Consider the following 12,722-nt stretch of genomic DNA (forward strand, 5'->3'; position numbering starts at 1 on the left):
ATATTTTATAATTGCTTTCACAATAGCATGATTAAATATTAATTAATAAAATAAGCTAACCAATAGCACATGTTAAATAATTGAAAACAGAAATTGCTAGCTGATTTAAAGACAAGGACTACAGTTTGGGGAAAGATTAAAAATGACCTTAGTCTCATGTGCCATGAAAACCATAATCAATCAAATGATAAAATTGTGTTTATACATGAGCGTACAAAATATCTGCCTAAAGGTAAAGGTGAAAATACAATACCAGAATGTAAAAAAAAAAAAAAAAACTGGATGGACAGAAAGACAGATGTAGATAAGATGCAGATTTGTCAGAAGACAGAATAACTTACCAAAAAAGTAAGTAATCTCCCCCTCCCTTCTTTAATGATGGGGGCCAATAATTATATCTTTTGTACCTTTAGAATTTTTTTAAAAAATATATTGTGCATAGGAAATATACAGTTTCTTCATTGTCTTAAACATTCTTTCATTAAACCTCCATGGTCAAATACACTCATTCTTCCTACAAAATTCATTGAGCAGGTTTCACTTGTAAGAGAACAACTGATTTAGTTCTCAAGAAGCCAATAATCCTTTGAGTTTTGTTTTTATTGATTACAAGCATATTATTGTAAAGTTGCCCAAATTATTTTTAATAATACATACTGAAATAATAGATTCACTTAAGTTTTCTCACAAAATGAAAATATTGTCATTAGCAATTTGTATCTTCTTGTAAAATTGAAAACTTTCAATTTATATCCTTCGTTATGATGTTGTATTCTCATCTACCATATTTACTCAAATCTAAGGCACACTTTTTTTTGTTTTTCCAAAAAGAAAAACTGGGCACATATAACTTAAATAAGTACTAAAATATAAGTCTGTGCAATATTTATAGGAAAATATAAGAAGGGAAAAAAAGCATTCTTTTGATTTGATAATTAAGATTTCATTTGCATTCTCTGTGGAATAGAACTTATTCACTCTCTGACGAGCTAGAAATGACCAGAATAGCTATAGAGATGATGGAACTCTGTTCTGGAAGAGGCACAACTTCTCTTTAGGGAGGAAAGTTATGATCATCATAGAGCAATACCAAGGTAGCTAAAAAAGTGGTGTTTACTTAAGGCATGTGAAAAGTACACCACAAAAAGCATAAGGACTTCTTAATCCTCTCATGTTGTAGCAGCTAGCAGAGTTTAAACTTCCTGGTAAATGCAACAGTTTTAAAGCTCAGCAGAACAAACTTGGTGTTTCCACAGGTTACCTTGGTATTGCACTGCTTTTAAACAAATGGCATCTCAGAAAGGAAAATCTACCATTTATTTAAAATGGCTGAGATACTGTTATAACAGCTTGTTTCAAGAGTTACCGATCCCTTGTTATACCAGGTGGTTGCTAGTAAAAACAGTGAAAACGAAGTTGCAATGTAACATGCGATGATATATAAAGTCTGAACATAAAATTATAAACTAGCTAATGATAACTGCAACTTTTAAACAGTTGTAACTTTTGTTGAAAAAAGTGCAGACCTTATTTCATATTTAGCTTGGTAAAAGGCAGAAGATCTTCATTCAGCCAATTTTCATTAGTTTGCCAGCATTCTTTTGAAGTCATTTTATCTTTTAAATATATCTTGTTCTCATTTTGATGAATAAAAATGCCTTAAAATTGATGCATTTTCTGATTTGAGCAAATAAATCTTAAATTCATCCTTTCACTAAAAAGCCAGTTTTATTTCAATTAACCTTTCAGCAGTATGTACATAGGTTTACATTTTTTGTTTGTAGACTGGAAAGTACATACATTGGTCTGTTTTGAACATCATATCAAAAAATGCAATTTTTTTAAAAAATTTTTCTAGACATGTTGCCGTCCCTTATCTATGCTTCCAACTAACTGTAGAAACTCTTAGCAGATGGCAGCATGAAACTAGCTTTGAAAATTGGAGGAGAAAAAAGATCACACCTATTGATTTCTGTTTGATTTGAGCTTACAAAAGCCAAAATTGAAGAATTTCTATTCTTCAAAAAAATAAAATTTGTAAATAAATGCATTAAAATATTAATATCTCCTTATGTTGCATTAAAAAAAAGTAAAAATGGGTTTGTTTACATTTTTAAAAAATTTTATTTATGAATTTGATTGTTGATAGTAGTTTTATTATACTGTTGAGCAGTAAAGCCAAAATATGGACATTAATATTTTAATGCATTTATTTACAAATTTTATTTTTTATGAAAAATGAAAGGCACTGCAAGGGAATCATCCACGTGTGATAAACTCACTGCTGAAAAGATTAAAAAGGAACAAATTAAATTTACAGTGTGATATAATTTGGAGCCCCAGCTCTAGTCAGAAGATAACCAAAGAACCCAAATTGCGACCTAATGAATAACTCCTTTTTTCAATAGTTTAATGGGGGTCACGGATATTTTTGGGATTTTAGATCTTGTAATATATGAAACCTACAATTTTAATTTGTAGACTAAGCAAATGAGCAACTTCTTTGCTTAATGAAATACATTTCAAAATAATTACAATGTATTTATCCAGGAATGTAAATTAATATAACTTCCTTTAATGTAATGACGTTTCTTAAGTAACATGAAAAGTCACATTTCCACCATGAATTTCATTATTGTAATGAAAAGGCTGTCTGTCATTCATCTGAATATTTTAGTATAAAATACTTATGCATCAGCTGAGAATGAAATCCAGATAAATTCAATGAGCAGTCTTGGTGGATTTTAATGGTACCGAGATCAATCCCAAGCAATTTCACAAAGTCATCCAAAACTTATTCTATATTTATTTTTGTATCTTATAATTCATTTTATCTTTAGATTTCTTATTAAACCTCTTATCTTCTTAAACTGAGCCATTAACTTTGTTAACTTTTGGCACACTGAAAATTGGGGATGCACCTTAGATTCCAGTAAATGAAGTAAGTTTTGTTGTGTTTGTCATATTTGTTTTGATATTCTAAAATCTGTTAATTAAATGGTACTTAGATGCCAGTTAAAAGATCATGATATAAGATTTGCAAAAACTGGCACACATTCCATAGATATTACAAGACCCAGACTGTCAAGTTCTTTTATTCCATAAACTGGAATGCACTCATTATGGCAGCTTAATAATTGTTCTGAATATTAATAGCTAAAATGATGTATGTTTTCAGAAGTTATAAATTTGAATTTGGTAGTTCTTTTGCACACATAGAAGTAAATATGCTTTTTTAACGTATTTATTATTTAATCTGTTTAATGATCTCTATATGTTTTCCTTATATTACCGTTTTAAAATAATTTCTTAAAATAGTCATCGGTGATTCATTAAGACCATTTGATAATTATTCAGTCACTCCTGTGATGCTCTTAAATAAACCCAAAAAGTTTCAAAAAATATTAACAGTAAAACTGCATTTATCCAGATTACAAAAGGTAACATTAGCAATTTACGATTTCCACAGCTATCTGTGAGCATTGGAAATTCAAAGCTTTGTATAATTTTCTCCTCCAGCTACATTTCATTTTAAAGATTCATGAATATGCAAGTCAAAGTTATTTGTTTACCCTTCTCTCCTTATGCTTTTTTGCTTCATCGTTTCTAGAGAAGAGCTGTATCCCTTATTCATTTTAAACAAAAATTGAAAATAGCAAGACCTTCATTTTTAATTTTTTAAAAAAATCAAAATTATGGCATCTCTGAGGGGGAGAAAAAACCCGAATTTAATGTCGGTTCCTATGTCACTGTCTAATTTAATCATCCTCCACTTCAGTAAATTTGTTATGCAGTAATTAATTCTCTTTATATCATTCTGCAATTTTACTTTTCTCTAGTTCAAAGATTTTAAAAGCACCTAAACATAAAAGAGACACCATTCTTGCATGGAAAAATATTTACACTGTAAAAATCTTTTAAGCATGTTAAAAGTACATCATAGTGTCTATTCACATCAAATGTGTGATAAATTTAAGTTAACATGTTACAAAGCTGAACATCAACATTTGCCACAAAGGAAGAAACAAATATAGCTTGTAGGTCAAAATTTCATACCTCCTCTCAGAAGACCAAACTAAGAGAATAAAAACAGTTCTAGTTGAATACAGCTGCTGACTAGCATGTGGTTGTTTCCTCAGACTGAAGCATCATATCTTGTTTACATTTCTTCTTGCATATGCAAGCCATTTGATATTTTTCCCACATAACAATAAGCTCTCTCTCTTTCTGCATATGTGTGGGATATGATCTTTTAACTACTTCTATATTATCTGGTTTTGCTCTAATAGCCTATGGATCCTTAAGAAGAAATATCAGTTTGGACCAAATGGTAGGCACCACTCATCTGAAAGTTCATGACACTTGTAAGGCATGTGTGTAAGGATGATATCCATACAGTGAAAAACATGATGAAACCTTTTCTATTATTTTTAATGGTGAGCAATAAAGATGCTTATTTTGTCCTGATTGCCGTCGCGATGTATAGAAAGGCTACTTGTGCAGTGTTCTCGCATCACACAAAAATCCCTTACCCTGAAGTGTGGTGGTTAGTTATTAATTTGCAAAATTAATTGGATTCTGTCGACTCTAAATCAACATGGGACAGTGGATACAATCGGTACCAACCAACTGTTAGTTTCGATAAATCCAGTCGATCCAGCTGAACTTCACAAGCTCCAAGACCTTGATTGTGTTCAAAACCTTTTTGTCTTTCCCAGATCATTACCTGTAAAAGAAAGTTTAATTTACACTTCTTGTAATAACACTTGTATATGCCCTTCACAACCTATTTAAATGCTACAAAGTAAGAACAACAGGTCAAAACTCCATACTTTCTCAAAGAATACTGAACTAAAAAACATTATCCTGAAGTATTTTAGTTATTTATTTGCAAGGATATGAATGGTTTAATGATAAGCTCTGATATACGTGGTCTAACAATTAAGTTTCATCACTCACACATAGAAGCTTGTTGGACCATGATGCAATATGCCATGGCAGTTGACTTATGTAACTGCTTTCCTCTACAAGGTCATTTGTATATCAAGTTGTTTACATGCAGTTGTGTTTAGAGCTGTTGTACTGTTCAAAGCATTGTCATTGTGTTAAGTGATGGAACAAAGAGTGAACAATAAATTTTGTTTCAAATTGAAAGGTGTGCGGTAAGAACACTCTATCTTGGTTGTCACTGGTTTGTATGGTTTTGAGATGGCTATGAAGATCTGGAAGACAAATACTGTGGATATTCAACAATGCTTTAAATCCCAGAAATGGTCAGTTGGATAGCACTATAAATACACGACTGACAATCACTATATGTATAACTTTAAAAGTGAGTTTTATTTATTTTAATGTTAACTTACGGCTTATGATGTAATGTTTGGGAAACTGTTCTTAGATGAAATAATATACCAGTCTTGCAATTGAGAAATGCAAACACAGTGAAGTTAATTGCTGAACTGATTTCTGATATTACATTTTTAAGAGGTGTAAGTTTAATGAAAGATATACATCATGAAGTTTGATTATTAGCAAACATTTTAATATCATAGTTCGTTGGATTGATATCAAGAAATACCCCACTTCAGGAAGCTGTGGTAAAGATAATCATGGTTGTATAACTGAAACAAACCAAATGTTCTTTGCTATTAAAGTACAGTGTGACTACCATGCAAAGAGATGCATGTTAATGAATCACTGGATGATTCATTAATATGTATTCATTAACATTAACATCAGGAAACAACTGCTTCAGGAAGTTTCCCCATTATCATAAGTAATTTAAAATTATTGTATAACTTACAGTTATTATGCAATATTTTCAAAAGTGATTGATTTGTGATTTATTGATCAGTTTTACTTTATGAAGATACAGAATGGTATCTTGTTAATTTAATAAACTACAGCAATATACACATAACTACAGTAAGTTATCTTAAATCAATGGACACTGCTCTTTGTGGATTAATGTTATTAGTGGAGTCCCCCAGGTTTGGTGTTTGGACCATTGTTGTTTTCTATATTTATCAATGGTATTAATGAAGGCATATCAGGCTTAATGTCCAAGTTTGAAGATGATACAAGGGTTGGCATGGTGGTTAATGACAGTAATGATTGTATGCTACTGCAACAGTATCTAGAAAAGTTAGGCAGATGGGCTGAGAAACGGCAACTGAAGCTTAACATTGACAAATGCAAAGTATTGCATATAGTAGTAATCCCAGAGTAATGTACCAACTGTGTGGTACTACACTCAGGATAGTGGTAAATGAAAAAGACTTGGGGGTAATTCTGCAATCAGATATAAAGCTCTCTGAGCAGTGTAGACAGGCTACCAGGGGAGTTCATGGGGTTTTGTCAACAATATACAAGAATTTTGTTATCAGAGATGAGGAGGTGACTATCCCATTGTATAATGGCAATGGTCAGGCCACATCTTGAGTACTGCATACAGCTCTAGAGGCCTCAATGTAGGAAGAATGTAGAGCTGCTGGAACGGGTACAGAGAAGGGCAACAAAATTGGTAATGGAAACAAAGGGGTGCTCTTATCAAGAAAGGTTTCAGTTCTGCAAATTGCAGCATCTGGAGACTAGGCACCTGCGAGATGATCTGATTGAGGTGTTTAAGGTTTTGAATGGATTAAGCAAGCTCAGTGTTTGTGGGATTTTTCCTCTTGCTCAGACTATACATGAGGGGGCATAAATTCAAATTGAGGAAGGGCAGTTGCAGAATAGATGTGTGGAAGTTTGCCTTTAGCCAGTGGGTGGCTGACTGTTGGAACAAACTTCCATCCATTGTTGTGGAAGTTAATAGCTTAAATAAATTCTCATGGAAGAAATATTTCCACTACTAATACTAATGCTAATATATTTAATTTTTGAAAAAATTTGTTCATGTGCTCACAGGTAAATGTCTAGCATTTAATGATGAATAAAGGCAAAATTAGGTAAAAATTTAGGACAGAAATAGACACCTCCTGCTCTCAGATAGCCTAACAGCTCAGATTGCTCAAATAAATAGTAAGTTTAAAATATATGAATGAAGACTAAATTTTTTTACTCGGATTTCACTGGAGTATAAATTCAGAGCTTATCCCATCTTCACTAGCGACATCTCTGGAATTTATAGTTACGTTGCTTAGAATAGAGTAGTATGTGGTTTAGAAAATGTTATAATCTTAACATTTTAATAAATTGTGGCTCTTTAATGCTAATTTCTAAGCAAGGTAATAAGCAATAGATGGTAATATAAACTGACACTAAGTAAGGTAGCATTTTTGATAGCTGTAGATCTAACCATTGTCAAGTAAGAATCTCTCTCTCTCTCTCTCTCTCTCTCTCTAAGTGTTAGGAACTTTAAAGGTGTGTGTGTGTACACAGGGTGTTTCAAAAATGATGGTCAATAATTTAAAGGTGAAAAGTACAAATTAAAATAAGCAAAAAAGTCCCAGTGAACGTTGGGCCGCTAATGCACATTTTCTGTTAAGATCCGCCACTGACTATGGGAGCACTAGTTTAGCAAAAAGCTGTGAATCCTTTGTTAAGGGTGGTTTTATTAAACATAACATAATACATTTTTGATTTTTGGTTTCAACACCACAGAATTTTACAGATGTTACATGTTACAGGATGTTCTTTCTAATGCACTTTCCTCAACATCAGGTGTTATGCTTCTGGGCCTACCTGCTTGTACTTCATGTGCGAAGCACCATGTTCTCTAGCGCTGATATATCCTGATGAATGTGCACCTGTTGGGCTGCCTTCGGCAGGGAAATGCTTCTTGGTACAAACATGCAGTCTCGAGTATGGTAAAGTATGGTACTCATGTATGGTAAAGGCTTTACCATACATGAGTGCATGTCCACATACTTTTCGTTGCTGTAACCTCTTTCCATGTTGACTATCCTTTGACAAGTACTAGTATGCCTGCTATGTTTCAGAGCATTGAGATAGGGAAATGGAGAGAATGGGCATAACCTAACCTAAACAAACAAGTCAGCAATAGATCCCAACTCTGTAGGGTTTGCCTTGTCAGTGGTGGATCCCAACTAGAAATGTGCAATATCTCGAAAGCGAATCACTCAGGGACCCATGTTTAATAGGCTTTTTTTGCATATTGTAGTCTGTACAGTTCACTTTTAAATTATTGACCATCACTTTTGAAACACCCTGTATATATATATTTGAATAATGGCTTTAAAAGTTAGAATGAAATGAAATAAGAAAATAAATAAGTATAAAGCTATCATTAGAGGCAGCAAAATGCACATGCTCTACATGATGCCCAGCACTTAACCGATAATTAATATAAAAATAAAAATCAAATTAATACATATGCCAGTAGCATGGCAAAGCTGTAGAGCAAAAAATTAACATAAAAATTAAATCAACAGGAAGGGGGAAGTAAAGGTAATAAGACTGAAACTGTAGCCGAAAGTCTCTCTCTCTCTCTCTATATATATATATACAGGGTGATTCACTACCAGTGCAACAAACTTGCAGGAGGTGTAGGGGACACAAAGACGAATCGGAATCACATAGCATTGCAGGGTCCAAAATGCCTTCGTCATGCGGTAGAGGACGTTGAACGGGAGGTCGCGTGACCAGCGATCCCGCTGGAAGTCAGCATTTGCAAACCGGTTCCCGAGGCAGTAGGATGGACAAGTATTCAAATGTTGAACTGGCCGACATACACCTCGTGTATGGAGCTTCTGACTGTGTAACGGGTGAGGCGCTCTGCACTTGTACCAGGAACGTTTCCCGCACAGGCATGCTCCTCATCATGCGATTTTCGCACGTGTGCACAGAAGGTTACGTGAGACTGGTTGTTTCACGAGAGGTACCATGAATCGAGAGCGAACAACGAGGACGCCAGACAATGAGGAGAATGTCCTACATCTTGCAGAAGGCAATCGAAGTAAGAGTACTCGAGCGATAGGCCAATGATTGGGTATTTCCCAATCCACTGTATGGAGGATACTGTCAACAAACCAAATGAATTCATACCATCTGCAATGTGTCCAATCATTGGAGCCTGCAGATTATCCACTCCGGAGGACTTTTGCTACTTGGTTTCTTCAACAGAAACGGTTCGCAAATGCTGACTTCCAGCGGGATCGCTGTTCACGCAACTTCCCGTTCAACGTCCTCTACCGCATGACAAAGGCATTTTGGATCCTGCAATGCTATTTGATTCCGATTCGTCTTTGTTGCCCCCTACACCTCCTGCAAGTTTGTTGCACTTTTAGTGAATCACCCTGTATATACACACACACACACACACACACACATGTTTTTCATGACTGTTTTTCTCTCTCTCTCTCTCTCTAACACACATATATATATTTCCTACTCAAAACTTACCAAAAGATTGCGTCCCAGTACATCAGCAGCATTATATTTCAATGTCTGGCGGAACTGAGGCTCTGATGAATGCTTAACAACTTTTGTTTTTCTTTTTTGCATCTTTTTGTCTGTGTCCTTAAGGTACATTTTCACATAGGTATCTACAACAAAGAGAGAAAGAAAGAAAAAACTGTTTTAATATTAATTATAAACAAATTAATTCAGTGGACTCCATCTAAATAGAGAGAAATCAATACGATGCTGTTTTCACTTAAACCACCACTGGCCCCAATTCCAGTTCATTGGAATTCTATTTCCCAATTCTAGGTCATTGTGTTAATTTCTATTGGAATGAGCAGCAGCCTGGAAAACAAGATGCAGGGTATTTCAGAGATTGCTAGGAGTCATTGTGATACAAGTAAACACATGGGTTGTGTTAGGGTAGCTAAGAATAGGAACAGGTGCATGTATACTTGCATGTACACGAATGCTAGGAGTTTGGTATATAAATTTGCTGAATTTGAGGTAATGCTCAAAACATCAAAGGCAGATATTGTTGGGATAACAGAGACGTGGGGTCACACAGATATAAGGAATGAAGAACTGGAATTTGGGGAGTACAATGTATACAGAAAGGATAGGAAGGGAGGAGGGGTTATGCTATTAGTTAAGAAACACATACAATCCAAGGACGTGAAGCCAGTCAACATCGCTTGACAGTGCAGTGTCGAGTCAGTTTGGTGTGACATAAGCATTGGGAGATCAAAACTGATTGTAGGAGTGTGCTATAGGCCTAATGACTCTGATGAATATAATAAGAAACTATACAGGGAAATAGAGTGGGCCAGTAAATCAGAGGGTCTTATAATGGGGGATTTTAATTTCCCAGATATTGACTGGAATTTGTATGTTGGTCACTCACACTCTAGCAAGGCTTTTGTGGATTTATTGGATGACTGTTTTCTACATCAACATGTTCGGGAGGCAATTAGAGGGAGTAATACTCTTGATCTGATTATCAGTAGTGATTCTTCATGCATTAAGAATCTGCAGATAAAGGAACCGCTAGGTGGCAGTGATCACAGTGTGCTGAAGTGGGATTTACTCAAAGAGGTAACTACCATTAGGGGTAAAGGGAAGGGTTTTTGCTTTCGTAAAGGCGACTATGATGGTCTGAGACAGTATTTAAATTCTATACAGTGGGACCAACTGATGATGTTACCAACAGCAAATTCAAAACGGGAAGCATTCAAAGAATTTATCTTGGAAGCTACTAGGCTTTACATACCAACTAAGAAATATTGTTCAAGGTTTAGGCCTAAATGGATATCAGATGAACTAATGAGACATATGGCAGAGAAGAAAAATGCATGGGATACATATAAATTAATGGGTGACATGGAAGCCTATGATAAATATAAGCTGGTCTGTAACCAAGTCACAAAGGAGATTAGGCAGGCAAAGGCAGATTATGAGAAATCCTTGGCAAAGGACGCAAAGAAAAACAGAAAAGAGTTCTTTACCTATGTAAACTCTAGAAGGAAAGGGATGAATCAGATTGGTCCACTGGATATTGATGGTTCAACTGTTGATGATCCTGATCAGGTGGTTAATAAACTAAATGAGTATTTTGCATCTAATTTCACACATGAGGTGTTATTCTGGAAGGGGAATGCCAGAGGTGAAGTAAACTCTGGCAGTAAGCTAGATGATTTTGTAATAACTGAGAGGAAAGTGGAGGAGAAATTGTTGAGGATAACCATAAAAAAGCCACCCGGGGTGGATGGGATCTATCCAGTTATATTGAAGGAGGCAGCAAAGGAAGTAAGCAAACCCTTAGCCATAATTATGAGAGCTTCTTTGGACTCAGGAGAGGTACCCATAGACTGGAGATGTGAAAATGTGACCCCAATTCACAAAGGAGGATCATAGGCTGACACAAGTAATTATAGACGACCTGTAAGTTTAACTTCTGTTCCAGGAAAATTAATGGAGGCACTGGTTAAAGAAGCACTGCAGGACCATCTAGACAAGACTTCAGCTATAGCTCGGACACAGCATGGTTTTGTTAAGGGAAAGTCTTGCCTGACCAACTTGATTGGATACTATGATGCAGTCACAAAAGAACTGGATGCAGGGAATAACTTTGATATTATATATTTGGATCTTTGAAAGGCTTTTGATACTGTTGCACATGGAAGACTGCTGCACAAATTGGAGCAGCGTGGCATTGGAGGCAAATTGCTGCTATGGATAAAGGGATGGTTGAGGGGGAGAAGACAGAGAGTGGTAATCAATGGACACTGCTCATCGTGGACTAATGTAATTAGTGGAGTCCCTCAGGGTTCAGTGTTGGGTCCATTGTTGTTTTCTGTATTTATAAATGATATTGATGATGGTATATCAAGCTTAATGTCCAAGTTTGCAGACGATACAAAGGTTGGCAGGGTTGTTAAGGACACTACTGACGCTATGCTGCTGCAACAGGATCTGGAAAGGTTGAGAGGTGGCAAATGAAGTTTAACATTGACAAATGTAAAGTACTACATATGGGAAACAGTAACCCCAGAGCAACGTATCAACTCTGTGGTACTACACTGACAGTGGGAGAGAATGAAAAGGACCTGGGAGTAATTGTGCAGGCAGATAAGTTTTCTGAGCAGTGCAGACGGGCTGCAAGAGTAGCTCATGGTGTCTTGTCAATGATATACAGGAATTTTTCTAGCAGGGATAAGGGGTGATTATTCCCTTGTATAAGGCAATGGTCAGGCCACACCTTGAGTATTGAGTACTGTATACAGGTCGGGAGGCCTCATTTCAAGAAGGATGTAGAGCTGCTGGAACGAGTACAGAGAAGGGCACAAGATTAGTGAATGGAACAAAGGGCTGCTCTTACGAAGAAAGTCTTAAGTTTTGCAAATTACAGTGTCTGGAGACTAGGCACCGGCGAGGTGATCTAATAGAGGTATATAAAGCCTTGAATGGTTTGAGCATGCTCAATGCTGATGGGATTCTTCCTCTTGCTCAGAATAATCACCTGAGAGGGCATAAATTCAAATTGAAGAAAGACAGATGTAAGATAGATGTGCGGAAATTTGCCTTTAGCCAGCGGGTAGTTGGTTGGTGGAACGGACTTCCATCCCTTGTCGTGGAAGTTGATAGCCGAAATAAATTTAAGGCTCAGCTGGACAGGTATTTCGAATGAACAGAGGGTTTAAATGGGAGTGATTTTTTTTTTTTTTTTTTGGCTGATGCATAAGCTTGGTTTCTTGCATCATATGCCTCTACTAATGCTAATTATTATTATTAGCCATATGGTGCAAGGAAGTGTGAGGCTTTTGCTGCACCAGCCAAAAAAAATTTCTGAATTACCCAGA

The 12,722-nt window shown here is 35.7% G+C and overlaps 1 protein-coding gene across 1 annotated transcript in view; it reads right to left on the reverse strand.

Annotated features, from left to right (window-relative positions):
- Nucleotides 1-4,470: 4,470 nt before the first annotated feature.
- LOC150086614 (uncharacterized) overlaps nucleotides 4,471-12,722 on the reverse strand; it is a 199,280-nt gene continuing 191,028 nt past the window's right edge. The window contains exons 20-21 of the mRNA XM_090371477.1: nucleotides 9,364-9,506; nucleotides 4,471-4,726 (exon numbers count right to left, since the gene is read on the reverse strand). Of these exons, the coding sequence (XP_090227603.1) occupies nucleotides 4,568-4,726; nucleotides 9,364-9,506 (302 nt within the window). The 3' untranslated portion in view covers nucleotides 4,471-4,567. The remainder of the gene's footprint in view (nucleotides 4,727-9,363; nucleotides 9,507-12,722) is intronic.

Source organism: Mastigoproctus giganteus, chromosome 4 (assembly GCF_048544385.1).
Source record: "Mastigoproctus giganteus isolate SK-2022 chromosome 4, ASM4854438v1, whole genome shotgun sequence".
Lineage (NCBI taxonomy): Eukaryota > Metazoa > Arthropoda > Arachnida > Uropygi > Thelyphonidae > Mastigoproctus > Mastigoproctus giganteus.